This window comes from Protopterus annectens, chromosome 4.part0, assembly GCF_019279795.1.
Source record: "Protopterus annectens isolate FY-2018-M chromosome 4.part0, PAN1.0, whole genome shotgun sequence".
In the NCBI taxonomy this organism is placed as follows: Eukaryota; Metazoa; Chordata; order Ceratodontiformes; family Protopteridae; genus Protopterus; species Protopterus annectens.
In genome coordinates, this window is record NC_056733.1 from 511,715,076 (window position 1) to 511,735,766 (window position 20,691).

Below are 20,691 nucleotides of genomic sequence, written 5' to 3' on the forward strand. Positions count from 1 at the left end.
CTTTTCAAATTCTGTCCCACAGAATAGTTTTCCTGGCATGCCTCCTGGATACATCCGTTCAAAGTGCTTTTCTCCAATGGGAAAATTAGATTTATATCTGCATCTGTTCCCTGAGTTCTTCACTTCATCAAGGTAGTTTATCAGGATTTTAGGATTCATGCCATCTGTGATTCTCATGATTTTCTAGCTAGACTCCATATGAGAAAGATTCACTGGTATCTAAAATTTGACTGGTCCTAATATCATCACCCCTTGACTTTTCAAATTTGAGTCTTAGAATTTGAAAAAGGGAGAACTACTTTGGTGAAGAGACCAGTTTTATCTGAATTCAAGTCTCCCATTCTCCCTTCCAGTACCATTACAGTTTGTATCAGCAGATGTGTCAGACTTTGCTTGTGGGGTTGTTTCTATTGGGGTAAAAATGCATTGTCTTTGGAACCAAAATGACAGACCTAAACACACAAACATCAAAAAGATGGGCAAGTTAACTCTCTCAGTTATCTGTTGTATGCAGGACTGCTACAATTGATCACAGACAACCCCATGGTGATATGCTACAAAAACAAATGGAGAGGGGGTCCCTGATTTTTCCCTCTGTGCAAATTAGCCATGATAGCCTGGGATATTGCAGTTCAGCACAGTTTCATTCTACAGGCTTCTTACATTCTGTCTGAGAGAAATGTAGTGATAGACAAGCTAGGCAAGACTGTGACAGACCTTCACAAGTGGAAATTGGTCCAATAATTAACATAGTACAGTTGTGTAAGTAAATCTGATGTCTTTTCTGTTCTCCTCAACACTTTGGTTTATCGGATCCAAGTCCCACAACTTAGGCTTTGGCTCCATGGCTCAACTTCCTTCTCTCTCCCATAATGTTCCATCTTCCACTCTACCCTCAATTCTCATTTGCCATGCAAGATGTCAGATGCATTTTTGAAAGTTAAGATTTTGTCAGCTACGTTTTTTGCTTATAGAGATCATCCTTGACTTTTTGCCTTTACTCTCTCTCTCCTGACCTCTTTTGGGTGTTTGCTTGTAACAAGTTTAAAAGAAAAAAGCTAAAAATTAAAATTAGTAGTTTGGGTGTTATTTCTGAGGCTAATACTTAGGCCTTTCCTTCATGGGTATTAGACATGTTGGGTCTGTTTTGTGTAAAGTTTTCCCTTTTTCTGTGGTGACTGTTATTTTTGTATTTGTGTGTGTGTGTGTGTGTGTGTGTGTGTGTGTGTGTGTGTGTGTGTGTGTGTCTCATAAGGCTGACAAAGATTCAAGATTTAAAACTTGTGTGACATCCGGCCACAAGATTCCATCACAAGAGTCATGTGATAAGTGTATTTATTGTTTGAGCGTGGCCCATCTAGAGGAAGAATGTGAAATTTGTGCCTCCTTTGGCCATGCGGTTTGTCATATTGATGTTCTAATCTGATGTTGAAGCACTTTCTCCTTGCCTAACCGTGAGATTCAACACCTTCTGCTTCTGGGTCTCCTCCTTCCAAGAAGGCTTATAATAGGGATGAGAAGTATATACCCAAGGAGTGAGAGACAGAGACTGAGATTCTTCCAAAGATAGGTGAAGAAAGAGAGTCACAAAAGGTGTCCAGATCCTTCAACTTTGGCAGGACGTGCTCTGAAGGCACCTCAGCCCTCAGGTTCGCCAGCTTTTCTGTCAGGTCTGGGGTCAGATCAACATACAGGTCGTATCTCCAAATGTCTTCTGATTTGCTGAATCCATTTTTTTTTTCTCTGGAGCCATTTCTTCCTAGGATATAGACAACTTTCCTCCCCCTTGACAGGCTATGGCGCCAATCTTCCAGACCGCCCTCTGTGACTTCTTCAAGGTGTGTGCAATCCTCATAGAGTTTGGCATAGTTGAAATTAGATAAAGTGATGAGGGCCTTTTTTTGAAGCCTTAGATCCACCTGGGGATTCTTCTCGCCTCTCCTCCCCAATGATTATTTATTCTTTTCTAGTCAGTTTATCAGAACCAGTAACCTTGGATCCAAGTTCTACTTACGTGGTCTACCTATTGGAACCAAAGACCAGGCTGTTGTCTACTCAACAGTTTCTTTGACACACTCCACTCTGATGAATTTAGAGCAGCTGGATGGGTCCCAGAGCTGTAAGGTCGAGGTCAACTCTGAGGTTTTTGGAGTCTTCCCTGCCTCTCAAGGTCTTGGCTTTCAACAGCTTGGCTCCACCTCCATCACAGATCTGATAAGGGTAGTGAAACTAGGAGAACTGCCTTCAAGGTCTTCAAATTCAAGGAGGTCTTCTTTGCATGTTGCCTCAATGTCAGCATTCAAGAAAATCTCCCACATGAGAGAAGGGGGTGACCCATTCTTCCTTGGTTCAAAACCTGTACCCTACCATTTCTGGCTCTTTGGTGCTGCATCATCTCAGTCTGGAGAAGTCCGCATCAAGCGTCTCTGATCCACCCTAAGCCATGAGTTCCCCTACTGCTTTTGATTCTGCCTTGTTACCCCCCCCCCCCCCCATGAAGGATCATAGGAAACACAAATGCAAAAGGAGGCATTTAGATTCCACCCAGGAATCTTTAACTGAAGACACTGACCTCAGTGAAGGGGAAGGGTCCCACAAATATCCCTAGGAAAATGTTTTGTTTAACAAGCTTCTGGAACTACTTAGAGGAGAGGTTGGTCCACCAGTCTTCCTTCCCTAAGGAATCGGTGTTCCTTAAGGCATTTGGTACAGAATCATCTATGACTCAGAAAGTACCCATGGAGGACTGTATAGTGGACCTGGTGTTTCAACAGGTTTGGAAAGAACTGTATATTGTAGAGACATTCTCATGAAAACCAGACAGAATTCTAGTGTCTCCAAGGATTGGGAGTAAGAGGCTTGCATTGGATGTCATTGTGGTGGCTGCAGCCACTAAAGGGAACTCACCAAGAGAGTTTGACTGTACACCTCCACTAAAGTATCCAGGATATTGGATAGGTGTGTGTAGCATGTGTATGTTTCAGTCACCTTTGTCTTGGCGTGCACTGAATTACATAGCCTGTTTGACCAGACTGCAGAAGGATGCAACAAAGGAATTTTCTAAATCCCGGGCAGTGCCACTATGGTGGAGTCCTGTAGGTCTTTGAAAATCCAGTTGGTGACTATGTCGTCTATTATTAATGTATTCATGCACGTCTTGTCTAATGCACTGGATGGTATAGCTAAAGCACTGGACACTGCCCTCAATATTTGCCTTCATGACTAGATGCAGCTCTGTGATTTTGCAGGAAGTTTCAAGACGTCTTTCCTGAATGTTCCTTATTATTTCTGTCTTTATGGTGCTTTAAATTGGCACAAAGTTATTGCATAAAACAGTGCCTATAAATAAGATGTCTTATTTTGTCAGTATAAATGATTGTATATCTGGGTCTTCTGTTACTAGCCTATGTTTCCTGTGTTCCTTGTAAACATTAATGCTCCAGAATACAGTTGTTTACAGCATGGCCCTTTTTGAGAGATATTTGTCTTTTAAGCATAAGAGAATATCAACGCAGAGTTTTTAATTTTTAGAATGTACCAGAACAGTTTCCATCTGAAGAGTTTGTAATTTCGGAGTCTAAAGTCAGCATGGATGTTCACTTTCCTGGTGCTGCATTTGTAGTTGTGTCCTGCAAGGAGAGTCCTACTGGCTTTCGCAAAGAGTAAGTTGCATCACTTAAATACAGATTTTCTTAATGGTGATTGTATCTTTTGTCTGTACACAGTGTTGTTTATATTTGCCTTGTGTGTGTGTGTGTGTGTGTGTGTGTGTGTGTATATATATATATATATATATATACATGTATGTGTGTGTGTGTATATATATATATATATACATGTATGTGTGTGTGTGTATATATATATATATATATATATATATATATATATTATTTTTTTTTTGCATATGTATAGTACTGTTGTACACAAGCATCTATGATGTGCAGGCATGTAACACCGCATAGTGCAAGAAACACGTTTGTCTAAAAACTGTATGAAATAAGTGTGATAGCATTCACTTTTGTTGTCGAGTGTTTTTCATTTACAATTCAGTATGTCAGGTACTCCCTGTGGTTAAAATAAGAGAGTTGGTGGGAGTAGGATTATATTCTACATTAACCTGCATTTTAGGCTGTATAAGTGATATTAATTACTTCTATCTTGTTTAAATGTAGGTATGATGAGCATTCCACAGATGTCCTTCATGGATGCATCTGCAGTCATAACAACTGGGTTGTCCTGTCGTCAGGCAGCCCTGCAGTCGGCCGGATTCCAAAGTCCGGGTCCGGCTTCGGCTGATGTCGCACTTCACCCGACGTCATCTCTGCTGGTCTCCGGGTATAAAGGCATCAGCCGACGCCATTTTCTCCAGTCTTTCTTGCCACGTGGCGCCCGAAGCAGAAGCTGTTCGGTCGGATCCAGAGATTTCTACTACCGAATACTACTTCGAAGACTTCTAAAAGCTAAGTACCCCGTTGGGGACTCTTTCTTGCCTCAGCCGATGTCAGAAAAAGTCAATAACTGTTTAACTTGTGGGAAACAAATACCTCATAAAGATTTCCACTCTTACTGTTTGCCTTGTTTAGGCCCAGACCACGACGTAGCAGCCTGTTCGGCCTGTGCTTCCTTCAACCGACGAACGCTTAGGCGTCGGTCGGAGTTTGCTGAACAGTTTTTCGGTTCTGAATTTGCGTACATTATGCCGTCGGATCCTCCGACTACCCAAATTAAGAAACGCAAAGAAAAAGACCGACACTCGCGGTCCACGGTTTCGGCCGAAACCATGGTGAAGCAAATCATGAGTGTCTCGGTTTCGGCCGAAACCGAGAAAACTGTTCAAAGCACAGCTGAATCTTTGACTACTTCTGAGGTTCCTGCTACCTTACTTGAATCGGCCTCTGAAATTTTACCTACTACAGTGGATTCTAGTGAATTATCAGACACCATCCCTTTGGATGTCTCTACCCCAGCACGTGGTGCAGCTAGGCCTCCTGCAGCCATGTCCATTAAGGCCTTTGCCAGGGCTAAAGCAGCCAAGTCTACTAAATCAGTGCCTGTTAAACCCCCCTCAACCAGGCCTACCTCTAGTTCACAAATGCTTACTCTGGCAGAAGATTTAATATCCTTAATTAGGGGATCTCAATCTCACCCAGACAGGGCCTCTCAGCCCCCAGAGAAGAGACCTAGGGCAGAGCCCCGAGCCTGTGTCCTCTGATGATTCTGGATGACTCAGATATTACAGACCAGCCAGAGGCTCCTTTCTCCAATTATGAAGACTCAGATGCTGAAGAATCCATTCCAGCTGCTTCTCCACCAGAAGAATTCTCCTTTGGGGAAACCTTACATGCCATGCGAGAACAATTCCAATGGCAGCAACAGGATTTCTCAGACTCCAGAAAAAGACTTAGGACTTTTCTGCACCTTCCACAACACAGGCCCTTAGCTATACCTCCTGTCCTCCCTGTTGTGGACGATGCCTTTAATGATGTCTGCTCTGCACCAGATTCCTTACCTCCAGCCCCTGCCAAACCAGACAGATTTTACAGGGTACCAGACACGCATCATCACCTATACAAGGCCCCTCTTGCAGACCCGAAACTATATCCCAGGGGCCTAAGGCAGTAGCCTCGACCACAGCAACACCCTATTCCTTCTGAAAGGGAAGCCAGGTCTTTAGACAGATGGGGCAAAAAAGTTTATACCTCAGCTACTCTTTCAGCTAGAGCTTTAAACTGTCAGTTTCACATGATACAATACCAAGAGTTTATGCTTGATCAGTTAACTAAAAAACTATCCTCTGACGACTCTATAGATAAGAAATATGTATTAGAAATGGTAAATAACATACAACAGGTTAGTAACCATTCCTTAAAATGTGGCTATGATGCACTGGAGGCTTCATTTAGATCAGCCATGACTGGCACAGTGATAAGAAGACATGCATGGCTGAAGGAACAAGTCTTACCAGAACATGTTAAATCTAAGTTATTAGATGCTCCTATGGATAAGACCAGTTTGTTTGGTACACCTGCCCAGCAGGTAATGAAGAAAATGGAAGAAAAGGCAAAATCTGTTCAAACGGTTAAAGATTTCTTGCAGGTTCAGCCACCAAGGTTTAGCAGGAACTGGCCTGCCAAAAATTGGTCCTTTCCTGACTCCACAAGATCCCAAAGGAGCAGGAATAGACGTTCCAGAGGCAGAAACCAATCCAGAGGAGGTGCCTACAGAGGACGACAGTGGCAAGGTAATAACAGAGGCACAGACTCAGCCACTACCACTACAACAGCACAATCACAGTGACTTAACTCTACATCCGCCTACCAGGGAACAAATAGCAGCTCCATTAGGCGGAAAATTAACCTTATTTTTGAAAAACTGGCACTACATCACAAAAGACAAGTGGATTTTGCAAACCATACGCCAAGGTTACCGGTTCCACTTTCACACTCTACCAGTCAAAAGAGGAATGCCAAACCTGCCTCCAAATCAAAAAACAGAAGCTCTACAGCAGATAATGCAATTAGCAAAGATGAGAGCTGTGGAAAGAGTGCCAATAACAGAACAAGGCAAAGGATTTTACTCCAGACTATTCCTAGTTCCAAGAAAGGAAAAAAGTTGGAGACCTATTCTCGACCTGTCCACCTTAAATACATACATCATTGTCCCAAAATTCAAAATGCTGACCCTACAGCAACTTCTTCCCATGCTGGGCAAGGAGTGTTGGCTGGTAACTCTAGATCTCAAGGAGGCATACCTGCACGTCCCCATTCGACCAATTTGCAGAAGATACCTCAGATTTCTTGCAGGATCAGAGCATTATCAATTCTCAGCATTGCCCTTTGGCTTATCTACTGCGCCCAGAGTATTCACAAAATGCCTGGCATCAGTAATCGCCCACTACAGACTACAGGGAATCCAAATTCATCCATACCTGGACGACTGCCTGCTACAAGGGGACAACAAAAGCAAGCTGACAACAGATTTACAAAGGGTCATTTACTTGCTACAAGCACTGGGATACACAGTCAATTTGCAAAAGTCAAGGCTGATACCATCCCAAACAAGGACATTCCTGGGCTGAATTGGACACTGTAAAACAAATGGCATTCCTAACCGCAGAAAAACAAAAGAACTCCCTCTTTACTTCTTGGCTCTAACAAAACAGAACAAGTTAACAGCAAGAAAAGTCCTTCAGGCCTTGGGCTACATGGCATCATGCATAATCTTGGTTCCACATGCCAGACTACATATGAGAAAACTACAGTGGTACCTAAGGAATTTATGGTCCCAACACAGGCACAGCCTAGAAGCGGAAATTCCACTGATCCCATGCCTAAAACAGGAGTTCCTATGGTGGGCACAAGCATGCCAGTCAAACCCAGGCCTACCCTTTCGCAGCTATCAAGCAAGCCAGACCATCACAACAGACGCCTCAGACCTAGGATGGGGGGCTCACATGCTGGACAAATGCATTACAAGGATTGTGGACGAGGATCAACTCCACCTGCACATCAACCTAAAAGAAATGCTGGCAGTAAAACTGGCAATCCAAAATTTCAGACCATTTCTCAAAGAGGGCCATTTGATGATAAGGACAGACAACACCACAGTCATGTGGTACATCAACAAGCAGGAGGCACTCATTCATACCCCTATGCAGAATGACTTTGGAGCTTTGGAACCTGGCACTCAGCTACAACATCCAGTTACAGGCAATATTTGTACCGGGAAAGGACAATACTCTAGCAGACATATTGAGCAGAACCACATCGGATGCCCACGAATGGATGCTACACCCGGACATCTTCAAGACCATCTCAAAGAAATGGGGAAGACCACAGATAGATCTATTCGCTTCCCCTCTCAATCACCAGCTCAAAAAATTCTGCACAAGGACATTCCACCCACTTGCATGGAAAATGGATTCGCTCTCCTTCAGCTGGAAAGGTCTAACAGCATATGCATTTCCACCTCTTCCCTTGATACACAAGGTATTACTAAAAATCAAGGAGCAACGTCCAAGGATAACCCTGATAGCTCCAAACTGGCCAAGACAACACTGGTACCCATTACTGAGGAGCATGTCTCGGGACAACATGTGGCCAATACCCTGATGCCTTTGATGTTAACTCAGAACAACTACAGCATCATGCATCCAAACCTAAAAACGTTGCAACTGACTGCATGGCACATCACATAGCAGCAACTAACCCAGAACTTTCCCAAAGGGTTAAAGACATTATCCTTGAAGCCCGCAGACCTTCAACCAGAAGGAACTATGCAGGAAAATGGAAAAGGTTTGTCATTTGGAGCACTGAAAGAGGAAAAGATGTGTCAATTATAGATATGGCTAACATTTTGGAGTATCTGGCAGAGCTTCTACATACAGGCCTGTCCTATTCCTCCATCAAGATACATGCGTCAGCTATTTCAGCAGAATACAGCTTTGATCCACCTGTCTTTTCACATCCTTTACTCAGGCAGTTCCTCAGAGGAATCAAGAATGTAAAACCTCCAAGGAAACCACCATTGCCAGCTTGGGATTTGAACTTTGTGCTAGAAAAATTGACACTCGCACCTTTTGAACCAGCAGCTACAGCGGACCTACAGCATCTATCGTGGAAAACTGCTTTCCTACTGGCAATAACCTCAGCAAGGAGGGTCTCTGAACTTCAGGCCCTAATGGCGGTACAGCCCTTCCTAATCTTCCACCAAGATAGAGTGTCCATGAGGACTAATCCTACTTTTATGCCTAAGGTGATATCCAGAGTGTCTTTAAACCAGGCAATCCACCTACCTACCTTCTTTCCCAACCCACAAAACAGAGGGGAAAGAATGCTGCATTCCTTGGATGTACATAGACAGTTATGCTACTACCTGGACAGAACAAAAAGTAGCAGAAAAACTGATCAGCTTTTTGTAGCCTATGCAACAGGAAAGGAAGGAAAAGCAATTTCCAAACAGACAATCTCCAAATGGATAGGAAATTGTATACAATTCTGTTACTCCTTCCATGGAAAACCAATTCCACAGAACATAAGGCCTCATTCTACAAGGGCAACAGCCACTACCACAGCCTTCCTACGAGGTGTGGCAACCAAGGACATTATTGAGGCGGCTACTTGGACCTCCGTGCATACATTTGCCAAGCATTATAACTTACCTTTGTACTCCAGATCCCGAGCAGGGTTTGCCACAGCTGTGCTGCAAGGGATCCTAACCACACCATAATCTAAATTTTTTCCTCCTCCCTTAGTTGGCTATGGTATTCTACCCAGTTGTTATGACTGCAGATGCATCCATGAAGGACATAGTACAGTTTTGTACCTACCATAAATGTAGATGTCCGAACTGGATAGCATCTGCAGTCAGGATTACCCTCCCTCCTTCCCTCTGTGGTACTCCTAGGGTATTTACCCTCTTAATAGCTAGCTAGTGGGGGGAGTCTCTTATGGTGTATTTGTTTGTATATATGTACATACATGCTTATTTTCTGAGTTTGCCTTCTATCCTTTTGGAAACATTGGCATTTATCCAAAAATTAGCCTTCCAGGAAGGGCATCTGGCATCTGGGGCAAGAAACACTGAAGAAAATGGCGTCGGCTGATGCCTTTATACCCGGAGACCAGCAGAGATGACGTCGGGTGAAGTGCGACATCAGCCGAAGCCGGACCCGGACTTTGGAATCCGGCCGACTGCAGGGCTGCCTGACGACAGGACAACCCAGTTGTTATGACTGCAGATGCTATCCAGTTCGGACATCTACATTTATGGTAGGTACAAAACTGTACTTTCTGGTAGCTTTCTTTTTCCCTCCTGTCTTTGGAAATACTTTGTCTTTCTTTTCCTTTCTGCCCAAGTGGCAAATACCTCAAAAAAACCCTCATACTGTCTAGATCATGGATGACTTTTGAGATGTTCTTCGTAAGTTCATCTCTATAATATAAGCATTGTTCCTTTAGTGTGTTCTCCCAGCAAAGCTGTTCCACTTGTAGTACCCTATCGGGAGAGGTGCTCCCCCATTAGACTGCCTCATAGTAGCAACATTGTAGGCTTGATTTAAAGGAGGAAGATTGCCCTTGAAGTCTTAGTTTCGTTTTATAATAGATTTGTGTAAGTTTCTTTTTATAATAGATTTGTGTATTTTTGTATATAAGACTACAATTATTGTACATTTAAAGAATTCATAAGGTGCATACATAGAAGAGTAGCTTTATGTTCTATCTTCCAAAACATAAACCATTTGTTCTAGCAGTTTGTGTTGAATGAAATTGTAAGAAGTTGCAGATAAGCTAAACAAAGCAATCTGTGATCTGTTAAGCACAACCAAACATACTTGGTATCTACCAGTGGATGCACAAATAATTAAAAATTAATATATTTTCATTCTGGCATGGGACTAGCTTGTAATAGCTTCACATTTAATATGTTCATAATTTGTACTTTACCATGAGTATAAGCATGTACATGAGCAAAACAGCACTAGGCCTTTTAGCCCTCCTTTTTTTTCCAGCATCATCCAGCTTGTGTACTTCAGCAGTCCACTTTGAAACATAATACATTTGAACCACTGTTATATGTGATACTGAGTTATAATGTTATCAGGAAACAGTTATAGATGTCCAGCTTTGACAAACTCGGTCAGACCTGATCAAATGTCTTGCTCCATTTTACAGTAGCATAGTTTAATTTGGGATGAAATGCCAAAGCCTACCCATTTTATGATGAATCCCCCTCCTATAGCCAAGGGACAAAAATTATATTCTTGGTATCCAGGTAAGTTTAGTCTTCACCACTTTTAGGTTTGCAATATGTCACTTGTGGATGTTCTTCGTGTTTCATTGTTGCAGTCATCACACTTGGGTTATCTATCTGCAGGTTGCCCTCAGTCGGCCCGAATACCAGAAACTTAGTATTTCTGCATCAGTTGCTGTCACTCCAGGATTGACGTCAGGTCGTCAGGGGTATAAAAACAGGCAGCCAATGCCATTACATCAGTCTTTCTTGCCGAGGAGCCCAAAGCAGAGGCAGGTCGCATGAATGCTGGTCGGCCGTTACCTGAGTTTTCGTTTCTGAATTGAATCATCCTGAAGTCTTCTAAAGCTAAGTACCCTGTTGGGTATCCTTTTTTTTGCTCTAACCGATGTCAGAAAAAGTTAACAATTGTCTTGCCCGTGGAAAGCAAATACCACACCAAGATTTCCATTCTTACTGCTTCACCTTTTTAGGCCCAGATCACGATGTACCTCGCTGTCGGTTTTGTGCCTTGTTCAACACCCGAACTATTCGTCATCGGGCCATTATTGTTGATAAATACTTTCGCTCTCGTTCTCCATATTCCGAAATGGCTTCGGTAAGCCATCCGACTACTGATCTTCCAAAAAACGTCAGGATAAAGACAGAGACAGATCGCACAGGTCCAAAACTGCTGACAACGCATCCATTAAGCTAGTCCTCCTTATTCATTAACCTCTGCAATTTCTCCCAAGTAATACAGACAACCACTCGCCCTAACAAACACCACCCCCCAGGATCAATCATCGACTGGGTCCTAGTCTCCCATCCAAATAAAATAACTCTCTCTGGTACTATCCCAGACACATTCAGTGACCATCTCCCTGCCTTCATACATCGCTCAACCAACAATACTAAACACCAACACCACTATATCCACACTCGCAATCTCAGCAACTTCAACCCCTCAAATTTCTCAAACACACTTAAATTTATAAACTGGCAAATCCTTTATACTCTTCCCCTTGACAATGCAGTAGAATAATTTAACTCTATCTTCCTAAAAACCCCTCAACTCCCAAGCCCCACCAAGAAACAAACGAATCAAGACTAATTCTGCTCCTTGGCTATCCAAAGAATCTAAACAAATCATGCACTCCAGGGACAAATCCTGGAAGCTCTACCAAAAAATAAGATGCCTTCTACCTTACTTCAATACACCCAACTCCACAACCAAGTAAAGAAACGAATCACCTCAGACAAAAAAAATTACTACAGTAAACTTCAGTCCAATAATAACAAGAACCCTAAACAATTCTGGAAATCTATTAATTCCCTACTCCTCCCAGGATCTAGGAATAATCCCTGCCTTGACCGTAGCTTAACCGACTCAGAGCTAAGCTCTCACTTCAACACATTCTTTACAGAATCCATAGCTAATCTAACCAAATCTTTTCCCAAGAATAATCCATCCAACTCTGTCTCCTCTACTCCCAGCACCCCTAGTAACTGTACGCTTAATTTCCAACTCAAACCTGTACCAACTACTTTCTTAAAAAGACTCCTATCAAAACTAAAGCCTTGCTCAAATGCCCCAGACAACTTACCCTCCTCCTTCCTCAAAACTGCTGCTGATGGTATTGCTCTCCCTATCAGCATCCTAATTAACAGATCTTTAAAAGAGTCTTATGTACCCAAACTTTGGCGATCTGCCTTCATTCTACCTCTCCACAAAGGAGGCAAAAACTACAATATCTCTAATTTCCGCCCAATTGCCATACTCTCTGCATTATCAAAAATACTTGAAAAATGTGTCCACCACCAACTTATGCCTTTTTTAACTCAGAATCTCCTCTTAACTCCCACCCAGCATGGCTTCCACCCTGGCCACAGCACCACTACCGCCTTACTATCCTTCTTAGACACAGTAAATCGAGCACGCAATTCTGGATTTCTAGTATCCACAGTACTGCTAGACCTTTCCAAAGCCTTTGATACCATCTCCCACAAGCACCTTCTCTTTCATCTCTCCAACCTTCATCTCTCCCCTGATACCCTTTCTTGGTTCTCCAGCTACCTATCTGACAGATCTCAAGCTGTCAGATGGAAGAACTCTACCTCCTCTTTCTTGCCAACACCCACCGGTGTTCCCCAGGGGTCCATCTGCAGACCCATGCTTTTCAACATTTTCATTAACAACCTTCACTCAGTCATCCCTGATACACCAGTTATCCAATATGCAGACAACTCCACCTTAGTCTGTGCCGCCTCCAACCTTCCTGAACTATTGACTAAAACTCAAACCGCTTTTTCCACTACCGAAAACTGGATGCACCAAAACCATCTCTCACTCAAATCTAAAATTCTGCTGTTTCCTCCCTCCAGAAACTTCTTCTTCACCAAGAATGCTTTCAAAGTCCTTAACCAAAGCAACTCTGCCATAGAAGTGGTCCCTTCCGCAAAACTCCTCGGCATTACCATAGACGAACACCTTAAATTTGATATCCACATCCAACAAAACATCAAGAAAACCCATCAAAAGCTAGGCATGCTCTATAGAAATAACCGCTTTCTCTCCAACTCCGCAAGGCAAACTATTGCTAATACCTACCTCCTACCCTCTCTATTATATGGAGCCCCTCTACTAACTAACATATCTTCTTCCAACACCTCTAAACTCGAAACTTGCTATAATAAAATCTCCAAATTCGCAACTAAATCCAAAACCTCTACTCACCACTGCCTAACCCTACAATCTCTGAACTGGCTGGAACTTCCAAACCTCCTAGACTATTTCCAGCTAACCACTGCCCACAAATTAATATTCTATCCAGATAAATGCCCAGCCTTAACAAACATCCTTCCCCCTTACATCCCAACCAGATCTTTGAGATCTGAACACCAAAATTTAATCTCTGTCCACAAACCAAAACGCCCTGCAGGCCAACACCTTATCGCTTTCACTGTTGGCAAAAAATGGAACTCTCTCCCTCCTTCACTCAGGACTACACCTAACTCTGAATCCTTCAAAACCCTACTTTTCTCTTACCTATCCACTAAACATAAATGCTCCTGCTTTCGCCCTACATAACTATCTTAAGAATTTCTCCTTTGAGCTCTTCATTCTCCTGCTTTCTCTGCACTATTACCTCTTTTCTATTATCCTAATTAAACCTAAGCTAACATACTCAGACTAAGCATCCTCTCTCTCTTGACTCCAAGTATTGTATATATTGTAAATATCAAGTAATTCATATATACTTATTGTCCAGTCACTCTAAACTTACTGTCCTGAATGTAAATACCTACAAACTGTGCTACCTATGTTAAAATTGTATTTCAATGCCAATTTATCCCCTGTACCTGATTGCATATATGTATTTTCCACTGCATTGTGTAACCTTTGTATCCATTTATCTATGTACTTACCGTTGCATTATGTAACCTTGTAACCATATTGCTTATTGGAGCTTTTCTCCCCGGGCCTCCACTGAAAATGGGCACACCACTGGCCCAGTGGACTTCCCCGGTAACCAAACTGAAATTAATAAATAAATAGTCTCCAATTTGCCGGTACTCAGTGAGGCGCTTTCCCAGCCCCTGATGCCCGCTTCAGTGTATTCGCAGGCCACTACCGAGACCCGTTCGGAGTCCGGTATGCCACGAGACTCTTCGACTATGAAACTTGCGGATGTCTCTACCTTGGATGGGTCCGGAGACACTGAGCAGGCACCGGCTTCTTTGGAAGTTCTTCACACTACCGATATTCAACACAAACCGACAACTTCTTTCGCATCTTCATTTCTGTCTAAAACTACTGAGTTTCTAAGGCCAAGAGTACGAGCTATGCCTAAAAAACCGACAACCCAAACTCAAGCACCTGATTCTTTGCCATAACACCAAATGCTTAAAATGGCAGAAGACCTAATTATGCTGATTAGGGGAAGCCAGCCTTTCCCTACTAAGAGAAAAAGACACCTGTCCCCAGCAGCTTTAACAGACCAAGAGTCCAACGAGTCTGAGGTATCTGATTATGAAGACATGCTTTTATCTGCTTATGAGGATTCAGATGCAGAGGAATCAATACCTTCTGCTTCTCCTCCAGAGGATTTTTCTTTTGGCGAAACCATGCATACTTTAAGAGAGCATTTCCACTGGGAATGCCAAGACTATCCTCAGTCCAAAAAGAGACTCAGAGAATTTCTCGATTTGCCACAACATAGACCTTGAGCAATACCTCCAGTTCTAGATGTTGTGGATGATGTCTTTATGGAATCCAGTCTAACTCCTGATACTTTGCCCCCTGCTCCTAGGAAACCAGACAAGTACTACAGAGTTCCTGACTCTCATAAATTCCTTTTCAAAAATCCTACTGCTGACCCAGAGATCATCTCCCAGGGGCCTAAAGGTATCAAAGCAACTTACAGCTAAGAATCCCATCCCTTCGGACAGGGATTCCAGAGCTTTAGACAGATGGGGTAAAAAAGTATAAACCTCTGCAACTCTTGCCATTAGGGTATTGAATTGCTAGTTTCATATGCTGAAGTACCAGCAATATATTATGGAACTTATTAAGCAAAAATTAGCTACCGTTACAGACTGTGCAGAAAATAAAGAATTACAAGCGCGTATGCATTCTGCAAGCCAAGTCGGCAAGCATACTTTGCAGTGTGGCTTTGACGGCTTAGAAGCATCTTGCAGGGCAGCAGTCACTGGTTCTGTACTGAGAAGGCATGCTTAGCTTATGGGTCAGACCTTGCCAGACTATGTCAAATCAAAATTACTAGATGCTCCTTTGAACAAGGATAATCTGTTTGGCACCAAAGCAGAAGGGGTTCTTAAAAAGATGGAAGAAAAAGATAAATCTATGCAGACAGTCAAAGAATTCTTGCAAGTACAGCTTCCTAGATTCAGTAGGCATTGCCCCTCGAAACATTGGTCCTTTCCAGGCCCCTCAAGGCCATCTCAAACTAGACCCAGTGGAAACAGACACCCCAGACTACAGTCTCAGGGTATGCAGAGATCTAAGCAATGGAGTGCCTCCATTTCAAAAACAGGGAGTGCTAAGCCACCCCCTAACGGAAAGAATTCACATTGACTTCTCAACTCCTCTCCTCGCCCAACTGCTCGTGCCCCTAGGAGGAAAACTTGCCTATCATGCAAAAAAGTGGACTTCCATTATCAAAGACCAATGGGTCCTCAACATTGTATCCCAGGGGTAAAATTTTTATTTCCACTCCCTGCCAACCCCAAAGGGGTTCCCAGGTCTACCTCCAAACCAGTGGACAGAGACACAAAACCAAGTTCAATCCCTGCTCTCCATAAGGGCAATTCAGTCTGTTCCTGCAGACCAGATAGGTCAAGGGTTCTATTCCAGACTTTTCCTGGTACCCAGAAAAGAGGGCACTTGGCGCCCAATCCTACACCTTCTTGGTGGTACCAAAATTCAAAATGGCTCACCCTTCAGTAGCTGCTTCCTGTGCTGGCCAATGATTCCTGGTTAGCCAACCTAGACCTAAAAAAAAGCCTATCTGCACATCCCTATCAGGGACTCATGCAAGAAATACCTACGCTTCAGGGCAGGATCTATGTATTATCAGTTCTCTGCACTTCCCTTTGGCTTATCCACTGCTCGCAGAGTATTCACAAAGTGCCTGGCTCCAGCCATTGCCTACTGCAGACCGAGAAAAATTCAAATTTACCCGTACTTGGACAACTGCCTGATTTAGACAGACAGTCAGGAATTGCTGTTGCAGCACCTGACATTTGTAAAGGACTTTCTAACCTCCCTGGCATACACTATCAACGAAAACAAATCAAAACTAGTCCACAATCAAAAGATTGTATTGCTGGAAGCAAGCTTAGATACAGCATCCCAGATGGCATTCCTTACTCCAGAAAAACGAGCCTGTCTGACAGGCTATTTCACTCAACTGGCCACCAGAACCCAGCTATCCAGAAGGAAAATCCTGCAGGCCCTAGAGTTCATAGCCTCTTGCATTCTACTAGTTCCAAATGCCAGACTTCATATGAGGAAACTTCAGTGATACTTAAAAAGTCTTTGGTGCCAACATTCTCAGGTCCTGGAAACTGTCATTCCTATCATACCTTGTCTAAGGACAGAGTTTCTTTGGTGGCAGCAGCATGCAACCACAACAAGGGACTTCTCTTTACTCAACCCCACGCTGCCCAGACCCTAACAACAGACGCATCAGACTATGCCTGGGTGGAACACCTGGACGGCAAATGCATTCTGGGCCACTGGAGCCCAAGTCAGATTCATCTGCACATCAACCAGAAAGAGATGCTAGCTATCCAGCATGCTCTAACAGCTTTCAGATCCCTACTTTCACCAGGACCCCTGCTAATAAAAACAGACAACACCACAGTTATGTGGTACATCAACAAGCAGGGGGGAACCCACTCTTACCCACTCTGCAGGTTAGCCATGGCCCTGTGGAACACGGCCCTGGACATGCAGGTCCATCTGCAAGTTCAATTCCTGCCAGGTAAACAAAACTCACTGGCAGACTACTTAAGCAGAAATCTCCTAGACCCGCATGAGTGGCAATTAGAGCCCAGCACCTTCAGCTTTCTGACTCAGAAATGGGGTCCTCAGAGGTGGACCTCTTTGCCTCCCCCTGCAATGACCAGCTCAGCAAATTCTGCACCAGGACACCTCACAGCAGGGCCTGGAAAAGTGGATACCCTATCCTTCCAGTGGGTAAACCTCTCGATCTATGCATTTTTCCCTTTGCCCCTTCTTTCAAGAATATTGCTCAAGATAAGACAGGACAGATCAAGGACAATCCTGATTGCCCCAGACTGGCCATGCCAGTACTGGTACCCACTACTGCGCAGCCTGTCACAGGTGCCATCTTGGCACCTACCCCAGAGCTCGACCCTCTTCACTCAACAGGGGAGACAGATCTTGCATCCGCAACTGCAAACCCTGAATCTTGCAGCCTGGCTTATTCCCTGAATTCTCCCCCAGTGACCAGCCTTAGCAAGCAGGTGCTGGATGTCATTCTTGAAGCCAGAAGACCCAGTACAAGGAAATCCTATGCGGATAAGTGTAAAAGGTATTGCTTCTGGATTCATTCTAAAGGAGAGGACACAGCACTGCCCTCCCTACCTCTAATCCTGGATTACCTAGCAGATCTACACCACAGAGGTCTAGCCTTCTCCTCCATTAAAATCCATGCCTCTGCCATCTCAGCTTATTACAACACTGAGCCACCTCTCTTCTCTCACCCTCTCATCAAACAGTTCCTGTGAGGGGCAAATAACTTAAGGCCACCAAGGAGTGCACCCACCCCTGCTTGGGACCTTAACTTTGTACTGGAAAAGCTCACACTACCCCCCTTTGAGTCTACAGCGTCAGCAGAGTTAAAATTCCTCTCTTGGAAAACATCCTTGCTTCTGGTCATCACTTCAGCTAGAAGAGTGTCTGAGCTACAAGCACTCATGTCTGTGGAACCCTTCATTATTTTTCATGCTGATGGGGTCTCCCTCGGGACTAATCCTTCCTTTATGCCTAAAGCGGTGTCAAGTGTGGCTCTCAATCAGTCTATCCATTTGCCAATATTCTTTCCTAATCCTCAAAATAAAGGGGAAAGGATCCTGCACTCCTTGGACGTGCAGACACCTCAGATGCTACCTCGATAGGACTAAACCCTTCAGGAAATCTGACCAGTTACTACTCAGTTTTGCACCAGGGGCAGAGGGCAAGGCCATTTCAAAACAGACAATTTCCAAATAGATAGCACACTGTATCCATTTCTGCTACAAACACTATGGGAAACCTACCCCTCAGGGGGTCAGGACACATTCCACTAGGGCAACTTCTACCTCTACAGCATTCCTCATGGGAGTCCCTACCAGGGACATTCTGCTAGCTGCTACCTGGAGTTCTGTACACACATTCACCAAGCATTACCACCTGCCTTTATTTTCCAAATCCAGGGATGGTTTTCCAACAGCCTGCAAGGCATACTAGCCAGGCCAAACTCTTCTTGACTATCTCCACCCTTTCTTCAGCTTTGGGAATCAACCCAAGTGTGATGACTGCAACATTGAAACATGAAGAACATAGTACAGTTGTGTACACTTACCATAAATGTAGATGTTCGAGCGTATTCACTGTTGCAGACCTGGTTTCCCTCCCTCCAGCCCCTTCTCTCTCTCTTCTCTCTCTGTATATTATTCTTCCCTTACAGGGGTATTGGTATTTGATTTTTACTGGTGGTAATTTTCCACCATAGCTTAGCTCCCTGTTGGGGGGCTCCTGACATTTAGGGCAAGATAAACTGATGTAATGGCGTTGGCTGCCTGTTTTTATACCCCTGACGACCTGACGTCAGTCCTGGAGCGACAGCAATCGATGCAGAAATACTAAGTCTCTGGTATTCGGGCCGACCGAGGGCTACCTGCAGGCAGATAACCCAAGTGTGATGACTGCAACAGTGAATACACTCGAACATCTACTTTTATGGTACGTGTACACAAGTGTACTTTTTCCTGGTAGCTTGCAAGCTGTCATTATTTTAATCGCAATTTCTTACAGCAAATAGTGAAGTTATGGAAGCGAGCCATTTGAAAACTTTTGTATGAGTATTTCACTGTAGTCTTCTGTTAGATTGGTCACTTGAATGTTTACTGCAAATGCCACTTTACATATTTTCCAATCTAGGCAGTAGGACATACATTTCTTTAACTAAGACAAGACTAGTCCCCTGTTTTTTTTTTTTTTCTCCCATTTTTTAGTTGCTTCCTCCACTGTATGCAAATGTATTTTACATTGATGTGTCTTGAACAAAGCTTATTGACCCTTCTTTCCCAGATTCGTTAGTGCTTAAAATACAGTGGCCTACAGCAGCTGTATTCTGAGGCCCTAAATTCTCAGTTTAGACACACTTCCCATACCATATTTTGTATTTGGCATACACTTTTTTGATGGAGGAAACTGTTTTAGTTTGCAAGGAATGACTTAAGTTATGTTTCACTACAGCTTTTGGAAAAGGAAATGGTCACAGAATTAAAAAAAGCAGCAAATCAGTGTGTCTTTCTAAAATGAAAACCAGGATTTCATCTTGCATTATTTTCCTTCTATTATGACTTTCGTTTTGAAGAGTTTACCACTGAGTTATCATTTGGATTTCAGAACTTTTCCAGTGACTTCATCTAGTGGTATTTGTTTGAATGACCCCACCCCCATGCAGCTGTATTCATCAGTGCCATTTGTCATAGCTACCAAGTAGTGTGGTGAGTCTAGGTCATGTCACCCTCCATCTTTTTTTCTTCCAATATACACCTTCTTAATTCCCAAGCCCATCCATTCCTTTGACCATTTGGTAGTTGTGATCTGTGTGCTTTCTATCAGATCGATTTTGTTGTAATTTTCTTTTTAAATTTCTGGCAAAGTATCATAAATATCAAAAAGGGTCCTTATTATAATTTTTTGAACCGTAATTGTAAGTCCCCAAATTTCATAAGTAAACATTTTAAGAATTGTATTTTTTTCCTGTGAAGAGGGGGTACTGCATCTGTCCAAACACACATGGATACACTGTCTTCAAAATATACCTTTTTTCTTTTACTTTAAGAACTGGCAGTTTTGGCCTTCAAACTTATGACAAGTATCCTACTAAAATCTCTGTTCTGACTGTCCTGCTGCTGGTATGGCAGACAAAATATTAGTAAACAACGTTGTCACCATAATCTGCTTAGCCAAATTCATATAGAAAATGTGAATATTCACCAAAAAATTCTTCATAATGATATGTGCTGTCAGTTTAATGTGATGTATGTGTGGCTGGAGGAACTACAAGGAACTGCCTGAAAGAAAAAAAAAAAACGTCCTGAGGCTACAAGTTTATTTTGGACTGTGTACGTTGTATCTGGCAATAGAAATATCATCTGATTTTTATCAGGGAACCATTAGAATTGTGATGTGTAGCC

At 43.2% G+C, this 20,691-nt stretch overlaps 1 protein-coding gene across 2 annotated transcripts in view; it reads left to right on the plus strand.

Annotated features, from left to right (window-relative positions):
• The window catches only part of HECTD4 (HECT domain E3 ubiquitin protein ligase 4), a 5,422,508-nt gene that overhangs the window by 4,658,907 nt on the left and 742,910 nt on the right, over window positions 1–20,691 (plus strand). For both annotated transcript variants that reach the window (XM_044068422.1, XM_044068423.1), the window contains exon 58: window positions 3,532–3,662. In XM_044068422.1, the coding sequence (XP_043924357.1) occupies window positions 3,532–3,662 (131 nt within the window). The remainder of the gene's footprint in view (window positions 1–3,531; window positions 3,663–20,691) is intronic.